General features: G+C 40.7%; 1 protein-coding gene across 1 annotated transcript in view; it reads left to right on the top strand.

Annotated features, from left to right (window-relative positions):
- CC2D1B (coiled-coil and C2 domain containing 1B) overlaps window positions 1-24,508 on the top strand; it is a 30,502-nt gene extending 5,994 nt beyond the window's left edge. Inside the window, exons 3-24 of the mRNA XM_010716120.2 lie at window positions 288-400; window positions 1,240-1,359; window positions 2,484-2,621; window positions 4,490-4,763; window positions 5,243-5,367; window positions 5,520-5,595; window positions 6,793-6,903; window positions 7,225-7,355; window positions 7,901-7,973; window positions 10,144-10,256; window positions 10,863-11,055; window positions 13,241-13,413; window positions 14,002-14,127; window positions 14,601-14,659; window positions 14,947-15,063; window positions 15,547-15,620; window positions 16,236-16,294; window positions 17,591-17,642; window positions 18,411-18,510; window positions 21,642-21,732; window positions 22,403-22,534; window positions 23,315-24,508. Of these exons, the coding sequence (XP_010714422.1) occupies window positions 288-400; window positions 1,240-1,359; window positions 2,484-2,621; window positions 4,490-4,763; window positions 5,243-5,367; window positions 5,520-5,595; window positions 6,793-6,903; window positions 7,225-7,355; window positions 7,901-7,973; window positions 10,144-10,256; window positions 10,863-11,055; window positions 13,241-13,413; window positions 14,002-14,127; window positions 14,601-14,659; window positions 14,947-15,063; window positions 15,547-15,620; window positions 16,236-16,294; window positions 17,591-17,642; window positions 18,411-18,510; window positions 21,642-21,732; window positions 22,403-22,522 (2,438 nt within the window). The 3' untranslated portion in view covers window positions 22,523-22,534; window positions 23,315-24,508. The remainder of the gene's footprint in view (window positions 1-287; window positions 401-1,239; window positions 1,360-2,483; window positions 2,622-4,489; window positions 4,764-5,242; window positions 5,368-5,519; window positions 5,596-6,792; window positions 6,904-7,224; window positions 7,356-7,900; window positions 7,974-10,143; window positions 10,257-10,862; window positions 11,056-13,240; window positions 13,414-14,001; window positions 14,128-14,600; window positions 14,660-14,946; window positions 15,064-15,546; window positions 15,621-16,235; window positions 16,295-17,590; window positions 17,643-18,410; window positions 18,511-21,641; window positions 21,733-22,402; window positions 22,535-23,314) is intronic.
- Window positions 24,509-26,091: the final 1,583 nt, after the last annotated feature.

The following is a 26,091-nucleotide window of genomic DNA, read 5'->3' as shown; positions in this document are numbered from 1 at the left end:
TTTTACTAAAGAGCTGGGTTATTGGATGCAGTCATTGTGTCATTGCCTACCTTGGCTGTCACCTTCAGAAACGCTGTTGTAGCTTTTCTTTTTCTGAGATGTTCATTTCCCCAGTGTTTGTCCTTTATCCATGAGTATACTCTTGTTTACCTGTGACTCTTATCAAAGATACAGAGGAAGCAAAGTCACTGCTGTCTTTCAGCCAGTAGATACAGCTTCAGAGTTTGTATTCAATGACTGCATAACTGTTGTCCAGGGCTTATATCTCTTTGTGGTTTCTTTTGCAGCTCCTCTGCCCATGGATCATATTGAAAAGATGGCTGCAGAGTGCATGAAGGACCTGAATGAAGATGAGGAGGAAGCAGAGGATGAAGACTTGGAGAAAGATACAGATCTGTTGGTATGTGTAACTTTGTTAGCAAGAAGTTTAAGCATGCAAAATACTCCATACAAGGATACAGTGACAGAGTTTCCTAGCTAACATTATGTCACTTCTTCTGCTCTTCTGTTTGAAGAGTTAATCATGTGAAACTCCTCCCTCCCCTCAAGAGAAGGAAGAGGAATAAAACCGGATTGAGATAGGAGAAAGTAATTTATTAAAAGGAATGTGAGATAATACAGAGAAAGAGTCAAACGAAGTCTTTATTGGCAACCCTCACCAACTGGCTTCCCCGAAAAGATGACAGATTAACTCTTCAAACCACGGCACATTCAAATGTGTGATAGTCTAAGAGGAGTAGGAGAACAGTGAGAATCCCTTTCTGTGTCAGACAGTGCAGTATAGGATCAAACGTTCTCCTTAGAGTGACGTATATGACTATTTTGCTATTGCTAGAAGTGCTTGGCCTGAGAGGAAGATCCCAAATAATTCCTTTTTGGCTAGCTTTTTGGAAAAGAGTGTTAGGCAGCATTTTTAACATCCGGTGTTAAAGGATGATTTTCTGAAGTTTCGTAGGTTTTGATGATGTCTTGAAAGTACTTCTCTAGTTCAGATCTTTAACCACAATCTTGTGTGGTGATCCTTGAGCTGCAGTCTGGCTTTTTAGTATCTGGCTTTCCATTGTGGATACAAGTGGAATTCATGGAAACAATTTCTTTAAAATAAATACAGAAGTATCTGAGATATGAGATGTTTAAGATTCTCTGTGTTTAAGGTCCATCCAAAGGAACTGGGGAGTTCATTTGTTTTGTATTTTGAGGCAGTAGAAAATTTTGAAGAACTGTTGACTTTTGCTTCAGGCAGAATTGCAAGAAGTTCTGGGAGTGGAAGGTGAGACGGGAAGCTGTGAGGATGAAACAGTAACAATGGAGCAGTCTGTAGCTGAAGCAGAAAATGAGCAACCTGAACTGCAACCACAGGTAGGAGAGAGCTTTATGTTTCTGACATAAAGTTTTGCTGAAGCTTTCTGACAGTTTTGCTGAATCACTTTCATGATAAACAGTAGTACAAGGTAACAAATGAGAGAGAGACCCTTTTGTCCTTGAGGGAAGGAAAAACTACACTATTGCTGTCTTCTCTGTGGGAACCAGTGCTGTATTTATAGAGTTGAATGATTGTTTTTTGTTTTGTTCCAAGGATGCCTTTCAGTGTAAGCATAGAATCAAGGAGGTAAACAGAATCCAGTATGCCTTACACCTCATTTTGTGTATGAGCATGTAAATAGCTGTTCACTTCTAAAGTTTGTGACTTCCTTCTCTGACCATTAAGCTGTGAGCTGAGATAGCGAGACCCAATATAACTCAGTATCTCTGACATCTTGGTGGATTTTATTTCTCAGTAGCCTTAGCCTTCTCAGTTCAACTTGTCAATCCTCATGCATTTAAATCCATTATTCAGTTATTGCCCTGTTTCTGTTGTGTGCTGCAGATTCCAGTGCCCTCGTGCATTGTGCCCATTAATGAGTCTGTCAGAGTTGCTGTAGAGATAATAGTAGTAATTATAGCAGTAATTACATCGGCAGCCATCTGCAATGTCTCTGTAGCTGTGGAGCATTTGTAAGTAGTACTAATAACTTTGCTTAGGCTGCTTGTGTCACTGACCTAATCTCAGGCTGTAGGAAGAAGAGTTCTTATAGTAAAACCAAGTAGAAGAGCCCCTGAGGGACGTCAACCAGCATGTTTAGAAAAGGAGAAAAGATTTGTGCCAAAATATTTATTCGCACCCTTTGCTGTGTGGTATTTGAAAGGCCTTACTGTTCTCCCTCACCTACTCTCTGACCACATGGCTCCTGTTACCCTGTTGACTGAATTTTCTAAATGTCTCCACCCATTCTGCTCTATTGCGCCTTTGAGAGAGAGCCCAGAGATGGATCCAGGAACTGTTAGTGTAGTACAAGTACTGCTCTGTTTTGGAGACCGCTCCATCTTTGCGTTTGTTGCTAATGTGAGTGTGTTTGAAGAAGAGTGCTTGCTTTTCAGTGCTGTGCAAAAGATCCTATAGTTTGATGAAGTAAGTTTTCTTGATTTGTCTTATTTCTTCTGAGACCACCTCGCTTGCTGCTGTCACCAGTGAGCTGCAGCAGACAATAGAGAAGAGAATTGTTAACTATAGGACGGCAATTTCTAACGCAAAGGACTTGGGTGAGAGTGCCAAACTACGGCGGTACGAAAGAGGCCTTAAGGTAAGTTAGATTCGTAAGTTGTGTGAACAAGGAGGTGACAAAATCAGTTCTCTGAGGTGTAGTTCAGTCTTTTCAGATGTGTGAAATTGCTGAAATGGGAGAGAAATTCTAATACACTGCCTTGAGTTAATGTAAAAACATTTACTAGTGTTCCTGCATAGTAAATACACAGGTAAAGTGTACTTTCATATGTCTGTGCATCAGCTCTTTTTCTGTTGAATGTACCTAGCAGCAGTTGGAGGCAGGGAATATGGTAAATGCTGGTGTTGAACCTGCCCATCTAGATCTGAATTTTACCTGTAATGACTGTTAATTGTTACTTGAACTCACAGTTTAGGAGCTTTCCTAATGCATACACCTGCCATGATACCCCCTTCCATTTGGTTCTGTGAGACCAAGACAGGCTACCTTTCCATGGGTGGGCTTGAAAATGAATGAAATGGGATTTTTCATTAGAACCATTACAGATTGCAGCAAGAAGCAGCTTCTCTAGCTCTGCATGTTTTCAGCCAGGTGGCGTGCTTGCCGTTAGTTTGGTAGTGCTTGGTGATTGCTGCTGTGCAGTGTCTATTTCCCTGTTCTCTGATCTCCTGCATTGTCTCAGACAGCAGCAGACTGTCTTGTTGAGCAAAGCTTTATCTTTCAGTGAGGGAAGAGCGTAATGTCTGTTTGGCTACCAAGTGTGCAGAGGGAGTGACTGAGGCCAAACCCAGAAAAGGAAATGCACAAGAAGGGATATTGCTGTGTGTGTCCTCTGCCACTTTACTCTGAATTGAATGTACATGTAACCACCTGACCTTTAGGGAGAGCAAGAGGGATAGCAGAACTGGTTTGCTCACCAAATAAGGAAACCTAGTGCTCTGTTTGCCTCTTCCTTTGCTTTGTTTTTCAAGGTAGGGAGTTTCCATGTGCTTAAGTGGTGTAGCTAAGGTTAGTAGACTGGATCTTACTTCACTGCTCACAGTTCCTAATTAGCTAGATGACACTCTAGCAAATGGTGTACAGTTATCTCGTGCTTGATTCCTGGAACTGAACTTTAATCCCAGAGAGTCTAATTCCATGTTTCAGGTAACACATGAGGAGGAGAGAGCTGCGTGTGTGTTCCTGGGCTGGTCTGAACTCCAGTCTCACATGCTGTTAGTCAAATTATATGTCCCACTGTTACTTAGTAGGTCAAACAGTGCCTCAGCTAACTGAGAGTAGCAGTGATTCTGGCACTGATGAGATGTTGTTGTCTTTCTGTGCTTCAATTTCAGTTTCTGTGGAACATGAATGAAGTAAAAACTTCTAGTTTGGCTTTAAGATCATGATGCTTCTTTGTCTGAACTTTAAATATAAAAAAAAAAAATAGGTTTCTTTAAACCCTTTCTCTGCCACAAGTAGGAACTGTGTGACTAGCAGTTAACCCATGTTAATGATGGTGGGAGCTTATTGCCGTAAGTCACCAGCTGTGCCATTTCTAGTTTAATGATTTTTCTCATCCCCACAAAACAAGTATGTGGACTCCTTCTTTCCCTAAATACAATTTTGAAGTGACATTTCAGCAATAGCTTCCTTGGTTATTGTCTGTCAGAAAGCTGACTGTTCCACATCAATGGTCTGATACTTGCAGGTGCTCTGCCACTTTCAATTACCTAGTTTGTGTAGCAAGTCTTTTGCACTGTGTTAATCTGATAATTGGGCACCTTTCCCTAGTGCTGATGTTGCCCTTGCAGTAAAAGAGGGAATGCTAAAGGACATCCATCTCTTGTGATGTGATGTAATAGATCTCACCATGAGTAGGAGAATTAATTCATGTTTTAATGATTTTATGCTAGCACTATATTTGATGAAAACACCTACCAACTTCGGTGTTCCATCTCTCCCAGACACTGGAAACCATGCTGGCTGCAGTGAAGAGAGGCAAAAAAATCAATGAGGAAGAAGTGCCACCTCCTGTTGCAATAGGAAAAAGCTCGTCTCACATATCTCAAGCCACAGGAGCAGATCAGGAAAATTCAGGAGATTCAGTCAGTGTCCCACCAGAGAGCAGAGCTGAGTCTTGTGCAGGTGATGAGCAGAAGAACTCACATGAAGCAAAGCAGCACCTGGAATTGGAATCTCTACAGAGTCATGCTGCTTCTAGTCCTACCCTGGAAACAGGTACCATAATCTGAGAGGATAAGCTGTTGCAGTATGATATTAATGCTACATCTTTCTCCATTTTTCAGCTGTGTTCCAAAACGCTGCCTATGTCTGCACTTCCCTGTTGAATATTTCAGATAAAGTTGGCAGTGGGATAGTGCATCTCTGGCAGTGAAATCACATGTTACTATAGAGCTATGGTCTGCATTGTATCAATATGTTCAATCTTGACTGTGTCTCAGCTTCTCCAGTGTTATAACATGTGGAATTAGGTGCTTTAAAGATTTTTGGAGACCCTGATTTAAAGACTCTGTCTTTTTTCTTTATTTTCTTTTTTTTTTAAACTGGAAAAAGTGGGATTGTCAAGCCTGTTAGGACTGGAAACTGAGAGGAAAAGATGGATATGTGATTCAAAGGTAGATGTGCAGGTAGATGAATGTAACCAGAAGTGCATCTATTCCATGCTTTGTGTAAGTCTCAGTATTTTATTTTCACAGATCTCCATAGCAGTGGCACACGAGAAATACTACTTAAGAGGCAGAAGGAGTATAAATTAGCAGCTCTGAAAGCCAAGCAGCAAGGGGACCTGGAAAAGGCAAAGGAATATATGAAAATAGGCAAGGTATGCACACAGAAAATCTTAAATGCTGAATGTGCCCTGTGCTGTACCCACGTCCTGTGCTTTTGCATTCGTTGATGTCACGTGTTCATTGTGCCAGCTAGCAAGTCTTGGCCATACTAGAATATACCTTCTGTTTTGTTTCTGTGCATTAGAAATTTAATGTGGTCTTGGAAGCTCTGGACAGTGGGCAGCCAATAGACCTCCAGAACATGCCTCCATCTCCTCAGGGTAAGGTGTACCTTATAGAAGCTTTTAGAAGTCTGTCTGTGCTGTAATGTGCAATGGTTCTGAATTTGATTGTGAAGCTATAAGAATTAAAGATCACCTAGGTTTGAGACTTAGTGCGTGTTCAAATTCTAATCAAAAGCATCCAAGAAAAATGAGGTATCACTATCTATATTAATTTCTGTGAATTACAAAGTTGATGTCTAATTTTCCTTCTTTTGTAACTTCAGATAACAGGAGACAATATTTTAGTGGCCGAGAAGGGGGATGAGGGCACATTCTCAAAGTTCACTGTAATACTTAATGTTGTTCTGTGTTTCAATTGAAGTTCATAAGGTTTCAGATTAAGAGATCAGCAGATACGCTAACAAGGATACAAATGATGGTTAATTTCAATGCATTAAAGTCTAAATCCTAGGAAGGTAAAATATTAAATATACTTGAATCGTTGTAAGAGACTTATTAAAATGGATCTAGCATCGTAACCAACATTTGATCTCTGCAAGTCAGTGTTTTAGACAATTTACTGCAAGTAGTAGATTATTATATTAAAAGAAAATAGATGACAGATTATTCTATTTCAGTAAATCATGACTCTTATGACTTCTTAAGTTGTAAACTGATCACCAAATGGTGTTGGAGAGAATCCTCACCCATGATATATTCCACTGTTGAACATGAATGTAGTGGATATATATTTTTTTAAGATTGTTAGATTGTTTTGAGTCTCCAGAATGAAACTAGAAACTAGATTGTTTTCTAGTTTTCTAAAAATAACCACTATTATTTGAAACTTGGATTTCTGAATAGAAGGTGTTACTTCCTTCCCTTTTCAGCACAGATTTTGTTACTAGGATATTTTAGTCAAGTTAGTGATTTTTTTCATGCTTCCTATCTGCCAAGGTGGCAAGTTATATTCTGTGAGAGAATTCTTAGAATACCTGAAATGCTTTTACTTTTTTTTCTTCTTCTTAGTAAGCAGCACAAACCTAAATTAAGTCAGTATTTCACATTTTCTACTGTAAAGCACTTTCTCTGAATATTGGGAAATTTAGACTTACCTAGACACCCAAATGTTCTTTTGAAGCCGAAAAGCTTTCTGATAGGAGATCTGATCAGTCCATGGTTTTCTTACTCATTGGTATTTACTTGCTGCTTATGGAACATGCTGTGAATCTTCCTGCTTTCTTTGCTTTGCAGATCTGGAAAGCTTAGGAAATGCACAAGATACATCCAAGCAAAAGGTACCAGCTTCGGTGGGAAGTTCTCAGGGTCTTGCAGCACTTGATTCCCAAACCCAAGAAGCTTCAGGTAGGACTTCTGGATTTTTGTAGGAAGCTATAAAGATAGCAGGGCTGGAAGGTATTTTGAGGTATTTTCCAGTGAAGTACAGTAGGATTGAGTATAATCAGCTACGTTCCTAAATTTTGTTTGCTACTGATCCCATCTTGATTTTTGTTATAGACCAGTAATGAAAGTAAAAAATTCATAAACTTCCTTTAGAAGAGTTGTATATAAGAATTTTCAGCAATAACTTTGTCTCTGCGGGAGGTAAGGAAGGGTAGGAAAAAGGCAGCTTATATGTTTTGAAGTCAGAATGACGTAGCTTTTCATTGTCTTTCTTATTTCAAGCTTCCCTGCAGGAGCCAAAAACAGTGCTGGAAGCATTGCAGCAAAGGCTTGAAAAGTACAAGTCGGCAGCAGCACAAGCTAAAGCAAGTGGGGATGATCGGAAAGGCAGAATGCACGAGAGGATAGCCAAGGTAAAATGCAAATATAGCAAGCTGTTTGCATCTAGCAAAGCTGTTGGAGGTAATTCTCTTGTTGAAGAATTTTTCGGGATAAATCATTTGTGTATCGTTCTTTTATTTGGAAAGAATTTCAGTGTAAAAGCTCTAAAACCTTCATTGTAAGGAAAAACAAAATACAGGTGTTCAGCTCTACTGAAATAAAACCAATTCAGAGGCAGGGCACGTACTGTAAATAAGAAGTAGGAAGAAGGTAAAGCTCCTCAGTCTTTCATGCCAGAAGAATTTAAAGAATGTGATGTCTGTTTCTGAGCTGCAGAAGCTTGAGTTTCAGAGCAGTATTTTTACTTCCCTCTGACATCTTTTACTATTCAAGAAAGAGATGTAAATAATCATTGAAGCAAGATTGTCTTCAGAATTAGGTGGTGGTATGCATATACAACTTAATACCAAAATACTGTGTATTCTGCAATAGTTGGGGTAATTAAATATAAATGATTAGTAACTTACAATTAACATGAAACTCCATTTTATGTCTTATTGAGTGCCTTTGATTACAGCAATACCAGGATGCCATAAGAGCCCATAAAGCAGGGAGAAAAGTTAACTTTTCTGAGCTACCTGTTCCTCCTGGTAAGTGTGACCCTGTGTCCTAATTGCAACTTCTGCATGTGCTCTGGGCTCTGCAGGAGTTGTGCAGGTATTGCCTCCTCATCCTGTGAAGTGTCTCCTCCTTTTTTCAGTTCAGTTGACTGGCATTTCTTTTTGGTTAGCACCAAAGAATACATTTTAAAACTGCTTATCAAAATGCTCCCAAGCTTTTGCACTGGTAAATATTTTTTGACAGTGCCAGAACTTGAAAGCAACCCTTTTTGGGAGAGTTAAGCAACATAATCGTGAGCAGGTGATGATGAATATAACTCTCTGCCTGTTGTGGAGGAAAGGATAAACTTGGGATGTATATGCTTTCTCTGGGGTAGGAGAAGGAGATTTTTGAAACTGGAAAAATTTTACCTGATGTTTCCCATTCTGTTTTTTTTTCCCAGTAGCAGCCTCAGATCTCTGTGTTTAATTAAATATCTCCTTGCAATGCTTGACAAGTCAGATGAATGCTGCCATTCTCAAGGCTAGTGAAAGTAGTGTACAGAGATGAAACAAATCATGCCTGTGTCACACTGAGACAGTGACAGAGACAGAAAATGAAACTCCATGAGACATTCTGTCTCTTCTTTTATCTTCTTCAGAACAGTGCTTTGTCTATAAAGGTTTGGGCAAGGTCATCTATGAATACTTCATCTCTGGCTTGTGTGATACTGTTCCTTTTCTTGGGAGCATCATTCCTTTTGCCTTGTGTGTAATGTGTTCTTGTGATAAGATGCACATCGCAGCAAAATGGTGCTTAGAATTTCTAGTTTGGGGGAAAAAAATCCTCAAGGACACGAATCTGGTGGCTTTTTGTCACTATCAAATGTGGCAATGGCAACTCTTCAGCAGGAGTAAAGTACATAGTAGTAAGGTAGGCAGCACCAAATCTGTCAGGTTGTGCTTTGAACAGCTCCTACTTTGAATCTGCCCCTGAAAAGCAGCAGTTCAGCAACTCGTGCTCTAGAACACAATCTAATTCGTAGTGAACATCAGTTGTGGTAAGAGTGAGGTACTCCAGGTTTAGCCTTCTGAAAATATGCATAACTCCTCAATTTCTTTACACAGCTGCATGTTGACCAGTCAGGAGTTAGAAGCTGTGTGATTTACGTTGAAGACAGCAGTCAGGCAGTCACTGAAACCAGCTGTGAGATTATACAGGGCTGACAGTGCGTTTCATTGCATCTGGGTGATGATAAGTAGCAGTCCTGACCTTCATGGGGACAGAAATGCTGCTTACTAATGAACCTTGTGTCACACAGGAGCATTGGCATAAGGTCCTGTGTTCTGCCTGCCTGTATACATCAAATTAGTTATGTACCCACAGCAGCCATCTCCAAGCTCAAAAGCAGTTTAGTCATTATTTGTTAGCCCTTCTAATGAGACTGGCAACAAGAATGCTTGCTACATATTAATGAGACAAATCTTACTAATTTAGAAAAACAGGAGCATCTCTGCTGTTTGAAGCTGACACTGAACTGGTGGCATGGAAATCAGAATTTATCTTCCATCATCCAACCTTCCTCCCATCCTTAAAAGAATAATAAAACGATCAAAAGGATTGTTCTCCTTATACTTCACATTTAACTACTGTATTTTTGCTTTACTTTGCAACCTCTCCATTGCAATAGAACTTCCAGCATATCCTTTGACAGCTAGTGTTATAGTCCATTTCCTGGACTTCAGCTGTGTCTTTTTTATAGTTGTATGGGGTATCACTGCTTTTCTGATGGACTGTGTGCCAAATAAAGTGAGGCTGTAGTAAAAGAGGAAAAAAAAAAACAAACCAGCAACTGTTTGTACAATCTGCTGCACTTCTGTTTGTAAAGGAGAGAGGCTAAATTATTTACTGTTTCTGAGCATCTCCTACCAACTTTTTGAAGTTGTAAGGTTCCTTGGCTGGCTGCCAGGTGTTGAACATAGAAAACCATGCTCTGCTACTACATCATTTTAGCATCATCCCTTAAGCTTGGATATTGGTGAGAGGTCTATTGTTGAGCCCACCTAGCGAAAATTTTTGGCCTTGGCCTCAGTCTAGATATACTAACTTACGAAATATAATAATTAATACTTGTATAGAAATAACTTCACAGAAAAAAGAAAAGAAACATGGAAGACAAAACATACACATTGCACAACTCATTGCTTCTTTCCTCCTTAGGATTTCCCCCCCTTCCTGGTGTTGCAGCACCAAATGATGACAGAACTATAGCTGCTGTTCTGGAAAATGCCAGCAAGCTGGCAAGCATGGAGGATAACGATGAAGAGGACGAGGTTAGTGTTTCTTTTATATGTTTAGTAGTCTAAATTTTGTTTCTTCTGGTATAATGAGATTACTTTAGTTTCAAAGCGAACACTTCAGGTTCTGGCCATACCTTTACATTATTCAGAAGTGCTTAAATCTATGCTGTATTCCTGCATCCCAATAGTTTCTATGTCTGTTCTTCCCCAGGATGTTCAGCACTCACTGTGTCTTGTCACGCAGTATTTGCATTTAGTCTTTGGTTTAATTTCTTTCCCTAGCTAAATTTGGTTGCTGATTATGCTTGTGCTTTCAACCAGTATAGCTTTTAATGGAGAGAATTCCTGGATGATGTTTTTGATGCATGCACTTGCTCTTTTTGAAACGACTGTGTTGTTGAACACTGCTTTTGTCCCTTTTATAGCAGAGGTTTGGAGCTTGCAATGGGTCAGCTACCTCCTGGCACAGCCCTCCTTATAGACCCCAGAAGTTAGAATTCACAGTCTGGAATGTTATACACCTCTCAAAAGTGGTATTAGGGGGTTGGCATAGTGATAACCAGGTTTATTGATGCTTGAGATACCATCCTCTGGGTTAGATTCTGTGCACTTAATATGAAATTACTTCTGTTATGGTAGAATGAACTTCTGACACAGGCCCCAGTTGCCAAGAAGCCTGCTCAGCTGCCTGGAAAGCCGACTCAGGTTGTTAAGCCCATTACAGTGCCATCTGCTGTAGCTGAGGAGGAAAGCTCTCCTGAGTGTGTAAAGCAAGTTGCATCGCCCTCCAGCCCGGACAAGGCAGAGCCAGTGGATCATCTTCCTCCAGCTGGTAAGGTGGTGGGATCAGCATTCCCCGTGATCCATGTGCAAGTCATTTGCACTAATACCTTGATGAAGACTTCTTTTCATTATGATTTAGATCTAAGCCTGTGAATGCATGATGTAAATTTCCTCTGTCAGGAGCCTCGGTATATTTATCTGCTGGAGGACAGATCCAGACCATCCATACAGCCTGTATTTCACAGAGGCAGCGTGTGTAATTACAAGGTTGATTGGGTTTTTAATTAATTTTGATGTAACAAATATATTGATTCATAATATTTAACTCTGCTCACAGTTGAACTCAACTCTCATTAGAGTGGATGGCTCACTAGTTTGAATCATTCATGTATGTAATGTAGCTTCCTGTGTGAAACAGTGGTTTCTGCCTCGTGTTTCACCCAAGGATATCAAACCAGTACATGGGCAGTAATTCATCAATCTCTATTCCTCCTATCCCTAAGGTCACTGAACAGTTGTCTGTACAAGATTAATTGTACAGCCACCACCTCACTGAGCAATCTGGGCACGTGCCAGCAGTGCCTGAGCTCTTACTGATACTGCTATCATGCCATGACCATAATCCCACCCTGCCCTGGGTAGTTCCTCGGGACAAAGCACACTGCCTACTTACCTGATGCGAGTTCTTTTGCAGAATGCAAAGGTGTTCAATGTGCCTGATAATTCATCTCTTTAGAAGGTTCCATGGCTTGTTTTTTAAAGAACGCTGAAACATAGAAGTTGTATGCTTTGGCTTTGAAGATGCATAAATCCTCATGAAATTAGGTTTCTGCAATTTCAGCTGGCATATTAATCTCTTAAATGAATCTAGAATGCTCTTGACTTTTACTGTGAAGAAAGTGGTATTCCATCATCTCTGGCGTTACCTGGTCAGTAATCTCTCCTGGGCATTTCAAATATCTTAAAATGAGACCAATAGGTGCAATAAGAACTGACACAGATTCATACAGTCTTCATCTTCACAACAAAATGCCAGTACTTTGCTATCATAGAGCTATATTTCACTAGTTAAACTACTTTCTGTGACTCACATCTAACTTCCCTCTCCCAGAATTATGAAGTACAGCTTAGTTGATAATCAGCTTTTTTTTTTTGGTCAGAGTATGTGAGGCATAAAGAGTTATGGGAGTGCAGTGAAACATTTCAGGTCTATACTAGGAAAGGAGCCATGATCAGTATGAATAATGGCTCTATTAAGTTCATCTTACACACATTTTCTTTGAAAACACCTGTGTTCTGTATCTCAGCCTCACAGAGAACTCTATATGCTGGTTATGTTGTCTCAATGAAAACGAGGCTAGCTACCTTTCTAATCACTTTGGTTTTGGCTGATGGGATCCAAGTTGCTCACAGCAGTAGGGTAGCAGCCTCTCTTGTGACAGTGGGATATTCATCTGACAGCAGTGAAAATAGCATGAGAATCACTTGTGTATTTATTTGCAGAGACAGACACCTCTTGCAGGTGTTGTTTAGCTTGTGTAATTACAAGTGCAGTGGTGAAATCACTGAGTATCCTTAGAAATGGCTGTACTCAGCTAACACTGTACCCTTTCCTAAGTGAGGTAAACTAAGGGGCAAAATACACCGACCTGTTACATTGTAAAGCAATCTTTTCTAACTTGTGTGATTGTCCTTATTGCTTTGAGAAGGAAACAGAAGACCCAAGACTTAAGAAAACAGTTAAGATGGCAAGGAATTACAAATAAGCAGAGATGGATGTGTCTGAGTGTGCCTGCATACATTGTCTTATCTATTTTCTCTGACAGAGAGAGTGGAAGACGGGAAATGAGTAAACAGAAGTGCTTTCAAGGTTCATGTGCTCGTAATATTCGCTGTCTTTGAGAAGTTTAAACGGCTAGCTGAAAGTTTGAATTTGGCTTTTGCTATTTACCTGTCAGCTGTTGTGATTTGTTGTGACACTTTGAAGTGTCTTTGTGAAGTGCTGTGAGTTATTTTTTTTTTGTTATGAAGGATGCCATGATATAAGGAAGTGTTTCTCATCCTTATAAACGAGATTGAAACTAGCCAAGAAACAATGAAGTGCAGTAAGGAAATGTCCTCAGTCGATGTCTGTACTTCTACTGATTTTTCTTGACTATAAACTGAACATGATGAAACTTTCAGGGCCATGTCAGTGTCAGATGAGTGAGATTTTTCATACAACTGTTTTTCAGCTAGGGAACAACTGGAACTTCTGGAGAACAGAAAGAAGCAATACATGAAAGCAGCCATCAAAGCAAAGAAGGAAAATAATCTTGAACAGGCTAAGATGTATCTCAGAACAGCTAAGACCTTTGACCTAAAGATTGAGGAAGCAAAATGTGGCAAACTCGTTGATATTTCCAAGGTTAGTAAGACTGCTAGTATTCTGCTTTGTATCGTATTCTCAGACATTTAATTGCATACTTAAAATGCTGAATGATTTAATAATACCTCTCGACACAAAACTAGTTAAAACCACACAAGTAGCAGATGTGGGTACTGAGCCCTGAAATTGTGCTGGATTCTGAGAAAATCCAGTCTCTGTAAAGGGTTTGCTCCTGATGTACAATGGCACACCTAAACCATGCAGCTTGAAAATGTTCCCTGGGTCTGTGGTGTGAGCACACCTCCTGGTTATGTCTTAACTGCATTTTGTGCTGAGGATCAGGTGAATGTGATCCAGTGATGTCCTAGCTCTTGCTGGTGTGTGGGTAGATGGGGAAATCACACTGTGCTGCAGCATCTCTCTTGACCTGCATAATCAGGGAGCTAGACCTGTAAGGCATTTTGCGGGGTCTTACAACTTGTTCTGCAGTGGTATAAGTAGTGACTGGGTTGGAATTACCTAAACAGCCTGTCTCCCTTCGCTGACCTTTCCATACATTCTGACTGCTTTTTGTCTATTTCATTGTTTCTTACAAGGGCTCTGAAATGTGATGTTCTTGTTTTGCAGCTGCCATCACCCCCTACAGATGAAGAGGGTGATTTTATCTTTATACACCATGAAGATGTCAGACTATCTCAGAAAGCAGATGAGGTATACACACAGCTCATAAAACTGCTGAAGGACCAACATGAGGTAACTGTTTTATCCTTGCAAAAAATGTGTTTATCTTTCTTATAACATTTCCAGGATTTTATTAATATTCTTGTAAAATATGTTATATCCTGCATGTCCTAGAGTGAAACATTTTCAGAGCTCAATTCTCCACTAGTTGAAGTTAGAAGGTGTGCTTGGAGGCTAGAAACTATCAAATTATCACTGTTAGATGTGAGCACACAAGTTTGAAAATAGTACTCAACTGAGTAGCCTTTGGCTGAACCTCTAGAAATTAAGTCGTTTAAAAAGCAGTAGGATAGAGCAGCTTGAAGAGATGAGTGCTCAACTTTGGGCTTAGAGGACTGGGGGATGGATCTTTTTGGATGACTTGGGAAAAATGTGGATTCTTGGCTTAAATTAGACTTTTATGAGCTTCATATCTTGCTGCCAAACATGAATTTGTGTGTGAAGATCATTAAAGTGCATCTGTATTTGTTTGTTGCTGTTGACAGAAATGTTTGCAGTATTCCAAGCAGTTTATGCATCTGGGAAATGTAGCTGAAACGACTCGGTAAGACCTGCTGCTCGCTGTTATTCATCATCCCATAAGTGATCATTTCAGGCTTGAGTCTGCCTAACCTCCTTAAAAGTGATTGGGTTGGTAAGATTCTTCTCATTATGTGAGACAGTAATGGTGAGGCCTGCAGGAGCCTCATTATGTTACAGGGGTAGTAGTGGTGAGGCCTGCTTCGCCAAGTCGCTCTCAGCTTCAGTAATCTGAGGATTACTGTGTGGCCTGTGTCTGGCAGAACGCTTTGATGTTCCACGGTGTGTGACTTTTCTGCTGTTTTTTCACAGGTTTGAGAAGCTGGCACAAGGGTGTAAAAAGGACTTGGACATCCTACAGCTTGCACGAGCACAAGGAATGGATCCCCCAAGCCATCACTTTGAGGAGAGAACTTTTAAGATGATAAGGTGTGTAAAAACAAAGAGATTTCTTAGCCAGACTGGAATGAGTTTCTGATTTCTAGCTCTTAGGTATTGTTGGCTTCAGTAAACTCAGATGGCACATAGGGTTTTAGCGTTCATGAAAGGACACTCATAACCACTTAAAATACAAAGAAGTTGTTCTTCTGTGTCCTTTTGTTTTCAGACTATCTCCAGCTTTATTTGCTGTTTCCATCTTCATCTTTCATGTTTGGCTACATCAGTGACTCTTCCTTCCTCTGTCTGTCTCACTCAATCCTGGTGTCTTTGAGCTTTGTTCTTGGTGTTTTTCACTATGCCTCAGAGATGGTTTTGTTTTGGTTCACGTTCTTTCCTTACTCTTCTGTTATTTCTGAAGATCATCTTTGCAGGAGTATGCTGTTGAAAAAATTCACGGCATCCTGGTCTGGCAGTGGATCAGTGGTGTAGGATACTGAGGTGAATACACTTTTTGTCTTTGTTTTTTCACAGGATATTTTCTGAGCTCAACAGCACAGAAATGCACCTTCTTATTGTCAGGGGGATAAACCTACCAGCTCCACCAGGTATGAACTTAGAAGGATGTGTGGTCTTTGAGTGAGTAGGGGAAGGTAGTGAGGAATGCTATTTTTGTACCCTAAAGACCACTTGAGGATCAGAACTTTGTAACCAGAGCTCTACAAAATAAGTAGGTTTCAGGCTCAGAGATGCGCACAGAAAAAACCCAACAGCATGAGAATAAAGAATCTGGATTCTGTCTGGATAGAGGAAATAACTTCAAATTGTCGTGGGTTCACTTACATAGATTGAATTTCATGTGTGTCTTGTATTTTGTTACGAATGCCCTCTGTAGCTCTGCACCATCTGTATTGACCCTTCAGCAGACAGTAGTTTTCCCTGCCAACATCACTGCTTTTAGTACCTCATTTCTGGGGCTTGTAAGCAATCTGTGCTGCATTGTCTCAGGACTAGCGAAAGCAGTAAGAAAGTAGATGTTTATTTTTGGCTGTCAGCTTTCTGTGGGTGTCAGATTAATGGATGGGTTCCTCAGTTATTAAGAAACAGGTAATGAGTCTTTCTGAAAATCAGTTAGGTGCTTTTGAAAATCCTCATTAACAATACAGATGCAGTGAAAATCTTTGTATTAGCTATTGGGATTGCCTGACTCTTCTCTCCTTCAGGTGTGGCACCTAAAGATTTGGATGCCTTTGTGAAGTTTGAATTTCATTACCCGAGCACGGTGAGTGTGTGTGTCCTGAGTCTTCTGTATCTCCGGCTGTGACCTTTATCATTGGATTCACTTGTAAGGACTTCAGGGAGGGAGAGCAGGCTTTCTTCTAAGAAGGGAAATACTTTTAGTGTTTTTAGTCATATTGCTTTAGTGTATTTTAGGAAAACAAGCAAACAAAAAGGCAGAACCCTTTTTCCCTGAGAAACAGGACTTTTGAATCTTCTTTTCTCTAGCTTTGGGCTTTGCTACGTGTTTCAGTTGGTGTTTATTTTATAAATTGATGCTTTTTGTATGTATGTGTGTAGACACATAGCCCTCATTAGAACCAGTATATACATTGCTACTCTGATTATCAGCAGAAGTACTGCTACTTCTGCTACTCTCTCAATAGAGCAAAAACACTTTCTGCTCTTAAAGTGTTAGTTCTTAGCTCAGCAAGAGTCCAGAGCCTACATTTTTACCTTCTAATACATTTTTGTAGTAATTCTGCTAAGATAAATTCAATTACTTGTGGGAAATTGGTGTGGACAGATGATGTTTGAGTTACACGAGACTTTAATGGAAGGGCACACCCCACTGGGGTGGCTGAAAACAGATTTGTTGTGTATAAGTCGTGTTCTGGGGAGTGAGTAAGAATCAGCAGAGTTGCTTTTAGTCTGTTTTTCTTTGTTATTAAAAAAGAAAAAAGCAGATCTCTATTGCTTAGCCAATGAGCAAATAAACCACCTTTCTCCTTCATAGCTGAAATCAGTTTTGCAAAGTAGCTGCAATAATTAGGGCACATTGTCCTTGTTCAGTCTCCAGAGGTTCGGTTTGTACTCTGCTTTAGGTTAAAAGTTAATTCATTTTGGTGACAGATTGATTGTCAGGCAAAATAATAGTAGGGCAATTCCCTGAGTGACTTGTGATGGATTCCTTGTGTAGCTTATTATTCCAGCTAATGCCAAAGGAGCAGAATTACCGTGCCACGGAACGAGCATAGTTTATCATGTAATATACCAGCTTCTGTCAGCAACTTCACGATGACGTGACTGAATTGAGTGTGACCATGCAGCTTATCTGTGGCACCTGTATTTAATTCAGTGTTCTGGCTTATTCTTTATCTAGCATTATATTTGCAACCACAATGATATCCAGATATTTTAGTATTGAATGTACCATGACTGACTTTATCATTCAGATAACGCCTGCCCAAACCTCATGTTTCTTTCATGGTACTAAAAACCTGGTAGTAAAAATGCTTACTGTTCTGTATTTTGGAACAGTACCTGATATTTTTATGCACTGTCTCTCTCTTTTAAATAGGAGCAACCTCAAAAGAGTAAAACGCCTGTAATTAACAACAACAACTGTCCAGGTTAGTACTCCTATGCTTGTTAGGAAAGGGCATAATAGAAGGTGAAGTCCAGATGAGGCATTTCTTCACCTTCATCCCAGTATCGATGGGAGCAGTTGTGTCATGAAGTAGTGAGGTGATAAGTGACCTGTTGCTGTTACCCTCCTGGGTGGTGGGCCAGATAAATGCTTTTTCTTTATTGAGGAAGTTAAGTTATTAATTTCAGAATGTCCAGGGATCAGATGTTTTTCAGTGCCCTGTGAGATCGCCAGTTCTATCATGATTTTTGCTAATCTTCTAGTGTTTCTAAACCTTACAAAGTGTCGTTGTAGAAATAGGGTTTTTTTAATTTATATTTAAGACTGCATCTTCAAACTAAAATACTGTTTTGTACCTTTGCAAAAAAATCCCTTTGTACCTAGCGAACACCAGTATTAGACTTGATTATGAGTAATCATCTTACACTCTGAGTTTGGTTTATTGCTGTATTATTCTTTCTAATTGTTTCAGTAAGCAGCCATCTAGTATCAAAACGACATCAAATTAAATATCCAAATTGTTAGCTGTTAATTTAACTGTACACTCTCTGGAGAGTGGAAGTCTTAAAGCCCTCATACTGAGAGTTCTGCTCTGTGTCTTTCAATAACTGGGTCTTACTGAGCAGGAGGTTCATGCAGATGTGAGGTGTCTTTTAAATGGGGCAGAGATGAACAGAGGTATGAGTACATGCATGTAGTAGGACGTTGAACTTCATTGGACTTTGACAGCTTTCTTTCATTTTTCTTGTAGAATACAACCAGCTGTTCAAGTTAAACATCAACCGAAATCACAGAGGTTTCCGACGAGCAATTCGGTCCAAAGGAATTAAATTTGAAGTATATCATAAAGGGTAAGTTTAGTGTGCTGCCTCTCATTGCTTCTGTTGTAAGGGTTGAAAAGAGTGCTGTCGCTGAAATTTATGAAGCTCAAGTGTATGATTTATCTTTAAGTTAGCAATAAAAGCTGCCTAGTTCTTGTGTCTGAGAACTCCTTTCAAAGTATGTCTGAGCTCTGTATCTTCCCGAGGGAAAAAAAAAAAGCAGAAGTCAGGAGAAGTTGGATCCTAAGTAGGAGATCCATTGAGGATTAGTGCATTAAGAAAAATTGATGACGGAGAAGGTAATGATTCAGCATTAAATTGTTGGATTCTTGTCCAATTTGTTTTTAGTCATCTGATTAGAAGGTTTAAATGTTATATCGGATAATATTGTAGAGTAACGGAATACGAGTGACAGCAAAACACAAACAGTAGTACAGCAGATGACAGACAGTGGCAGAACTGGTGTTACAATTTTGTACTTACCTTCTGAGGATCTTAAAATATTTACTGAGCACTGCTGGCAAACTGTTCTGAGAGAACTTAGCTACCCTCATCATGGAGACCAACGGGATGAGACGGATGTTAGCGATTAGTGATTCATAGCGATTGGTGACATCCTTCGTCTGAGTTTATCACTGATTTATTCAAAATCCAAATGTCTTCTACTCACTCATCTCACTGTTAGCTGTGACCCATGGCTTCGGTGAGATGTCAGATAACTTGGTTCTGTCTCAATGGCTCTTCGTGCTGTTCTTTGTTTCTATTTTTGAAGCACACAGAAAGGATCCAGTGTTTCTTTAAAATGGTTTTGATGTTGTAGATTGTGTTATTTATGAGGTGAACTCCCATTGTTTTTCTTCCAGATCTTCCATTTAAAATCTCCACTGAAGCAATAGCTGACTTCCTTTCCTCTTTCTCTATCAATCCTGTCTGCTGTTTTTCAGGATTTCACTGCTGGAGATCCTGCCTGTTTGGCATAGATCTGTCAGATTTTAAAATGTAAACACATTTTTCCCTATTTTTTGCATACCATTGCACATGTGGGGCATATCCTTTGCTCTTCACATCTGGAACCACACGTTCTTAGATTTTGAGTTCAAGCTTAAGTTCATCCATTGGGAAACACTCTCCAGTGACTCATGAAATTGTGTGCCAGCTCCAGATTGTCCTTTGAAGCCTTTCTGAAGGTCAGCAAATAAATCTGGGTGAATTTTCTCTTTTCTGGCGTAGAGGGATTTTTTTTGTCCTTAGAACAGGAATCTAACAAGTTAAATATATACTTGTTCCTTTACGGGGGTAGGGGCTGGCAGTTCCCCATGGCAAACAGCAACAGGGAAGGGAATAAATAAGAAATGCCCACTGATTGTCTGCTCCTTAGCCGTCTTCTTGGGGCAGGACGGGGCTGCCAGGCCTCCTGTAGGCTACGTTTATGCTAAGCAGAATTGCAGAATGTGCTTCCTGCCATGGTATGTGATACTAAGCTAACGAACAGGCCCAGCTGCCTCCCCTTCACAGTGGTCTTTCTACAGTCTTCATGTTTTCTGCCTCGTGCAGTTCTTGATTTGCTGGCTTACCTGCAGCCAGTGGAGGAAGGAGAGAATTAAGTGTTCCAGGCTCTTCTCTTAAGATTGTCAGCTTGTTGTCTTTTTAGATAATACTTTCAGAAATGCTCATGGATGTAACAGATTCAGGGTCTCTTAGTGAACAAAGGGAACTTGTTTCAGGTCATGTTAAACTTTATTTTAGAAAACACTTTGAAGTGAAAACCCAGCAACGCATCTTTCCAAAGGAAAAGTCTTAACTTAAAACTCTTGTAAAATCTTCTGAAGATAAAAGGAGATTTCCCCAGAGGTTTCTGAAGCCATTGCCTACAGCAAGCTCATTCTTCCCTTCAGGCTCCCTGGAACTGATCAAGGGGAGCCAGTCTTTATTTCCTGGATTAGAATATGGAGAAATGCTTTAAAAGAAAAAAAAAAAAAATGCAGCTGGGAGGATTGCTACTTCTCTTTTAAAGTTTATGAACAAAGTGTCCAACAGACTGCAGTACAGTTATGTAACCCTTCATTTTAAGGTGCATATGGAGTGAAGGAAGTACTGCAGCATGCGAAGTAACCGGTTCTAACTTACCTAAATGACTTGTGCCTACCTTTAGTCATATCAGTGGGGAATGGAAGGCTTTGTATCAACAAAATTCAGACTGACGTGCTCTGGAGTGTGTTCTGGGTCTATTGCTGTCAGAATTCTTTCATAGAAATTTCGTCCAAATGCTCCAAACTGTAATGGTAATTGACTTTTCACACTTGGTCTCAGAGGGGTTGTCCATTCATTGTGCTGCAAGTGGAGAGAGGTGGGCAAACCAGAAAGCAGTTTTGGTGTGACCTCCCTTGGTAATCCTCAGATGTCTTTTGAATGTAATTGTTGCTTCGTCTCATGAAAAGCTCCTTGCTACAGAACTCCTGTCTGGTATCAGCCTGGAGCTGAAGAAGGGCACTGGTGGTCGTGGTGACGTTTTCAGGAAGGTGATGAATGTTCTGTCAACAATTTTTTAAAATATCAGTAACGTCCGTCCTCAAGGCTCTGATGCATGAAGTGAATCAAGATGAGGATGGTTAATGTCAGGGATGCTGTAAGGTTTGTAAATATGGCTGGCTCATCAGGTGCAAAACAAGCAATTTAGAAGGATTGTTTTATACCAGTTACTTTTACTACAACTTACATGGCTTCGAGGCTCTGTAAAATCAGCTTTAGAGGTTTCAGTGCACGTCACGTCTTGCTTGCTGGTACCTTAATGTCTCTTAATGATAGCAGGAAGAAGGGTGAATTATTTTGTTTTTCCTAAAATGAATGACTTAGAAGAGGAAACCAGAATTTCTGCCATTCCAAGTGCTAATTGAGGATTCATCTGCTTTCACTGTGCTTCTCTCTAACTTGGTTTTAAGAGTGTAATTGGAAAATTAATACTACAGTATTAATCCAGTATATCCTGTGGGCTAATTCATTACAGGTTTGTCTCTTTCACCCTGGTTTTATGGTTCTAGCAGCACACCTTGAGAACCTCCTGGATGCATTGATGGTCCCAACAGTGATGATCTTACTTCTCTTTCTCCTTAATGTTCTGAGAAATCTTCTGCTTTCCATTAAGACAGGTTTCTTTGTAACAGGTCCTTTTTCAGAAGTGACAAGCATGTGGGAACAGCACACCTGAAACTGGACAAGCTAGAGTCGGAATGTGAAGTTAGAGAGATCATCGAGGTATGTGTTCTGGGGGAGGTGTGCTCTACTAATAATATTTGAACATGCAGGGAAATGGAATGTTCACTTCACATAAATGATTCACATGCAGAGAACAGATTTGTACTGCATGGGTTTGCTAAACAATAGACTGTTCTTTGTCCGGAAGCTTGTCTTAGCTGTGACAGTTCTGGTACTGGGAACTTCTTGAGCACTCTGTTCTGCACATTTTCTATATCAAGACAGTTTTCTTGGTTAGGACCAAAAATTCAGATGATCCCACACTAGTAGAAAACAGATCAAAGACTAAGGAAAGACTGCCAGAGTGAATAGAGAGCTGCTGTACAATCCATTATGAGTTCAGTAAGTGGAGCCTGAAGAACTCCCTCAGGCTGCATCACAGACTGCATCAGGATGCTGCTGCTCGTCCTGCCCTTGGAGCTGCCTACTGGTACTTCAGGGCAGAATGCCTGCTGCTGGCAGACAGAGCTAACACAGCCCGTGGTAAAGCTGCCTGAGTGGCTCGTCTGGAAGATGAGCTCTGCTGAACCACAGGTTGTTGCATCTGGGGAAGCACGTGGCTGTGACACCTCCCAGTGCTGCAGTCATCTGCAGTGGCTGCCTGAGGCACTGTAGTGTGACTGTGTGTTTGTGTGTGTGCTAACTGCCCTTTTTTCTGTGGTTCTTTCAGATATTTGATGGCAGAAAACCCACTGGAGGGAAGCTGGAAGTAAAAGTGAGACTCAGGGAGCCCCTCAGCGGTCAGGATCTTCAAACAGTTACAGAAAATTGGCTGGTCCTTGAACACTAGTTCCTATATGAGGTATGAATACAGCATCTGGAGATGGTCTGGCCATCAGATAAATTCAGAGCTACGTTCTGCAGGGAACAATGTCTTATGATGGCATTGACCTAATTATGTGGCTTTGATACCATTCATCTTTGTATTTGTGGGGATGAGTTGATGTAACTTTAGAAATGAGGTTATAGAATCTGTATCTGATGTCTGTATATCAAATATGCTATTGTAGTGTTACAGTGTGTACAGTCCTTTTGGACCATGACCGTGCTATATAAGCATGCAACAAAACTCATGGACATCAGATGATGTATAAATGGAAACTTTCTAATGAGAAATCCCTTACCTTTCTCTTGGCTTCCTGAAATCTTCGGGCTCCCTGTTCCTTAGCATACGGTGTAGCTCTAATTTCATAAATTAAACTAATGCTCATGAGATTCACCTGTTTGCCACATCACTGCTTCCAAATTGTCTAAGATTTTGCGGGGTCCTGTTTCAAAACAGCGGACTGAATTGGAAGCCCCAAACGAGCTGTCTGGCAGGTGATTTCTTCCTCCCAGTGAAGGAGCTGCTCCCGAGCTTCAGGTTGGCTGAGGGACGTGTTGGTGGTGGTACTTGAGGCAATGCCTTGGCCTTGTGCACTGACTGGACACACAAGTATTTTCTGTCACTAGAGCTCGATGATTTTGCTCTGCTGTACTTGACTGCCCAGAAACTTCACGTCAGTGTTTTAAGTATATGACCTTGATTATGAACATCTGTTAGTGCTGCATCAAGTAACTTTGTTTTCTCTTCTTTCCCCAGCTCCACAAGAAGGCTGAGATGTGGGATGAACGTGTATGAAGAGAGATGCTGCTAGCTGCAAGCACCAAAGACGTTACAAAAATGCACTACTGAACCTGATGTCTCTTTTGGTAACAGCCATAGTGCTTATTAATAATTTTAAGGCAAATGTAAGGCTCAGAAAATTTGCTGCTGCAGGGTGTTGTTATTTTGTCTACACAAAATAGACAGAATTGCCTTAATGTGGGACTACTAACGTAGCACCAGGATGAATGTTACATTAACTATGCAGAGTGGTGTGCGGAAGGTTTAGCCCTTTAAAACAAAATTCCCTGAGGCAGCACAGAAACTTTTCAGTCAAGGTCCAGGTAAGGCCTTTCATAGATAGATATATTTTTTGTTAAGTGTACAACACTCAGTGCGGTACAGGGAGCAATCTGCTGCAGCTTTTTCTGCTTATCATCGACTCTTTGTTCCCCCCACCCTCTGCCCAGTGGCAGTTTCCTAAAATAGAGGGGAGAAAACTCAGGCAGAATTCTGGCAGCAGCATCCCCCCTCCTCTACGCTTGCCACTGCAGCAGGAAGTTCAGCTTCTGAGGATGCTGCCTTCCAGAAGAGAAGGCTGCAATGCTTCTTAGCAGCAGGTGCTTACAGATCTGCATTTTTGTTCTGGCTACGCTGTCTGCCATGCTTACTGCACTGCTTACTGCAGGGCAGCCGGAGTACTGTGCCTTTTCTTGTCTGTTTGTTTATTTAAAAAAGAAAAAAGAGATACGCTAGACTGCTGCTTCACAAATGGTCATTGTCTTTTTTTACAGAAATAGGCTTTCACAGTTCTTCCAGGTGATGGGAAAATGGCCACTCTGTGGTGTGTAGAAAACTGGATTAGGATTTCAGGAATGCTTTGAATTAGCAGCAATAAAAAAAAAGGTACCAAATACATTTGTGCGCTTAAATCTCGCGAGCCAACAGCAATGAGTGACCTCAGAAGAGAGGATGTGCCCTCAGCAGGGCGGTGCAGTGCGGCTGTTGGGGGCGGTGGGGAAGGCATGGCTGTAGGCAGGAAAGAGTCCAGAGCAGTTGGGCAGTGCTGCCTGTCTTCCTGAGCAGATGAAGACAATACAGTATTTAGTTTTTAATTTCAATAAATTTAATATACAAAACTACATGTTGAAAATAAAAATATAATATGCAGTTTTTTGCAGTGTTAACTAACTGAATTTTAAAAGTACAATTTTTTTTCTAAAACAAGTACTCATTTCTTAACAACATGGTAATTAAGGTCATTTAAAAGGCTATGGTTGAAGCAGACATGTCAGTCACCAGTTGATAGTGTTTTGCACAAACGTAACCCAAACTTAAATGACTTTTGGGGCAAAGGAAGAGAAGATCAAGATTTCTCACCTCTTTTACTGCATTATTAAGCAGGACAATGCAACTGAGGTAACTGGGAAGCTGCTGCTGTGGCAAAGCTGGAGTGCAGGCTATAGAAGGAAGATTTTTTTTACTTTGTTTACAGAACTCTCTTCCAGATACCAAATCTTGCCTACAGCACGTAGTGCTGCACTGTATGCACGTGGGCAGAAGAGAGGCTGAAAGGAAAGTAACCTTAGTCCTGCTCCTCTGCACAAATACGTAGGGAGGCTTTTCATTGTTTAAGGTTTGTTTGGCCATCGTGAAACATGAAGCCACCTTTTCCCAACTGCCAGAGGTAAGGCTGTACTTACTGGACACTTAACGGGGTCAGTGTTGCTAATGCACTACCTCTTGCTGGCCAGCTTTTATCTCTGGTTTGGGACCCCAGCAGTGTGGCCTTTCTTCTTGAAACGCTGGGTGTTAACAGCTGTAATTTGCTATAAATTTGTAGAACTTTTTTTTAAAAAGCAGTAGCCATTTATTCACAAATGCACTCTGTACATATACAGTGCTGGCTTTACATAAAATACATCACTGTGTACAGTTACCTTTTCCTTTGCCCAGCTGATGCTGTATATTTGTTTAAAAAACATAGCATTGGTCTCATAGTAGCCTTGGACTTCTCTTTCTGGTTGAAAGGATGCCTGTATCGCTCATACACACCAGAAACAAAATGATCCCCACTGCATCCAGCAGAACTGATTGCAAGTAGGGACAGTGCAAGGTGTGAGATACTGTCTTAAGTGTAGGTAAGTAGTCTCCCTTTCCCCATTAATTTTCCATATAGGCAGCAGGGGGAAATGTTCAGCCCCTTCCTGGAAGGGGTTCAGAGCTGCTTTGCCTGACTCAACAGACAGCCCCCTGCTCCTCTCGTTAGCAGCTTTCCACTGGAACAATTTAATTTGGGAAGACTGAAATCACATTTCTTCTAGCTGTGTCAATTCCAGCTCCACAATGCTGTGCCAGCTGTGAGCAGCTGCTTCCCTAGCACCCTCCCAGGTGAGACCAAGAGCACTGGGCCATGTGCAAGTTTCCAGAGCTGACCAGAAAGCCTTTTTCAGCAGAACATGCAGAAACAGACACTCTATACTTTAATCACAGGTAAGCTTTTACATGGTGCTGCTAATAAGTGCAAGCTGTCTTGTATTACATGACACTAGCATTACACTACAGCGTACAGCAGGGAGAAGACTTAAAGCTGCCCTGGGTGTTACTCTCTTTAAAAAGCAGGACCTACTGGGGGAAAGGGGTAATAACTGCACTTTAGGACTATTCCTCTGCTTGGGACAGGTATCTGAAATTCATACAGACTTGTAAACAAAGTAGAGAAGAACAGAGGTGTTCTAGAAGGTTACAGAAATCAGCTGAGGTAACTAAAAAAA

Source organism: Meleagris gallopavo, chromosome 10 (genome assembly GCF_000146605.3).
Source record: "Meleagris gallopavo isolate NT-WF06-2002-E0010 breed Aviagen turkey brand Nicholas breeding stock chromosome 10, Turkey_5.1, whole genome shotgun sequence".
NCBI classification, from domain to species: domain Eukaryota; kingdom Metazoa; phylum Chordata; class Aves; order Galliformes; family Phasianidae; genus Meleagris; species Meleagris gallopavo.
The sequence above is the reverse complement of the archived record's forward strand: the minus strand, read 5'-3'. Positions and strand labels throughout refer to the sequence as shown.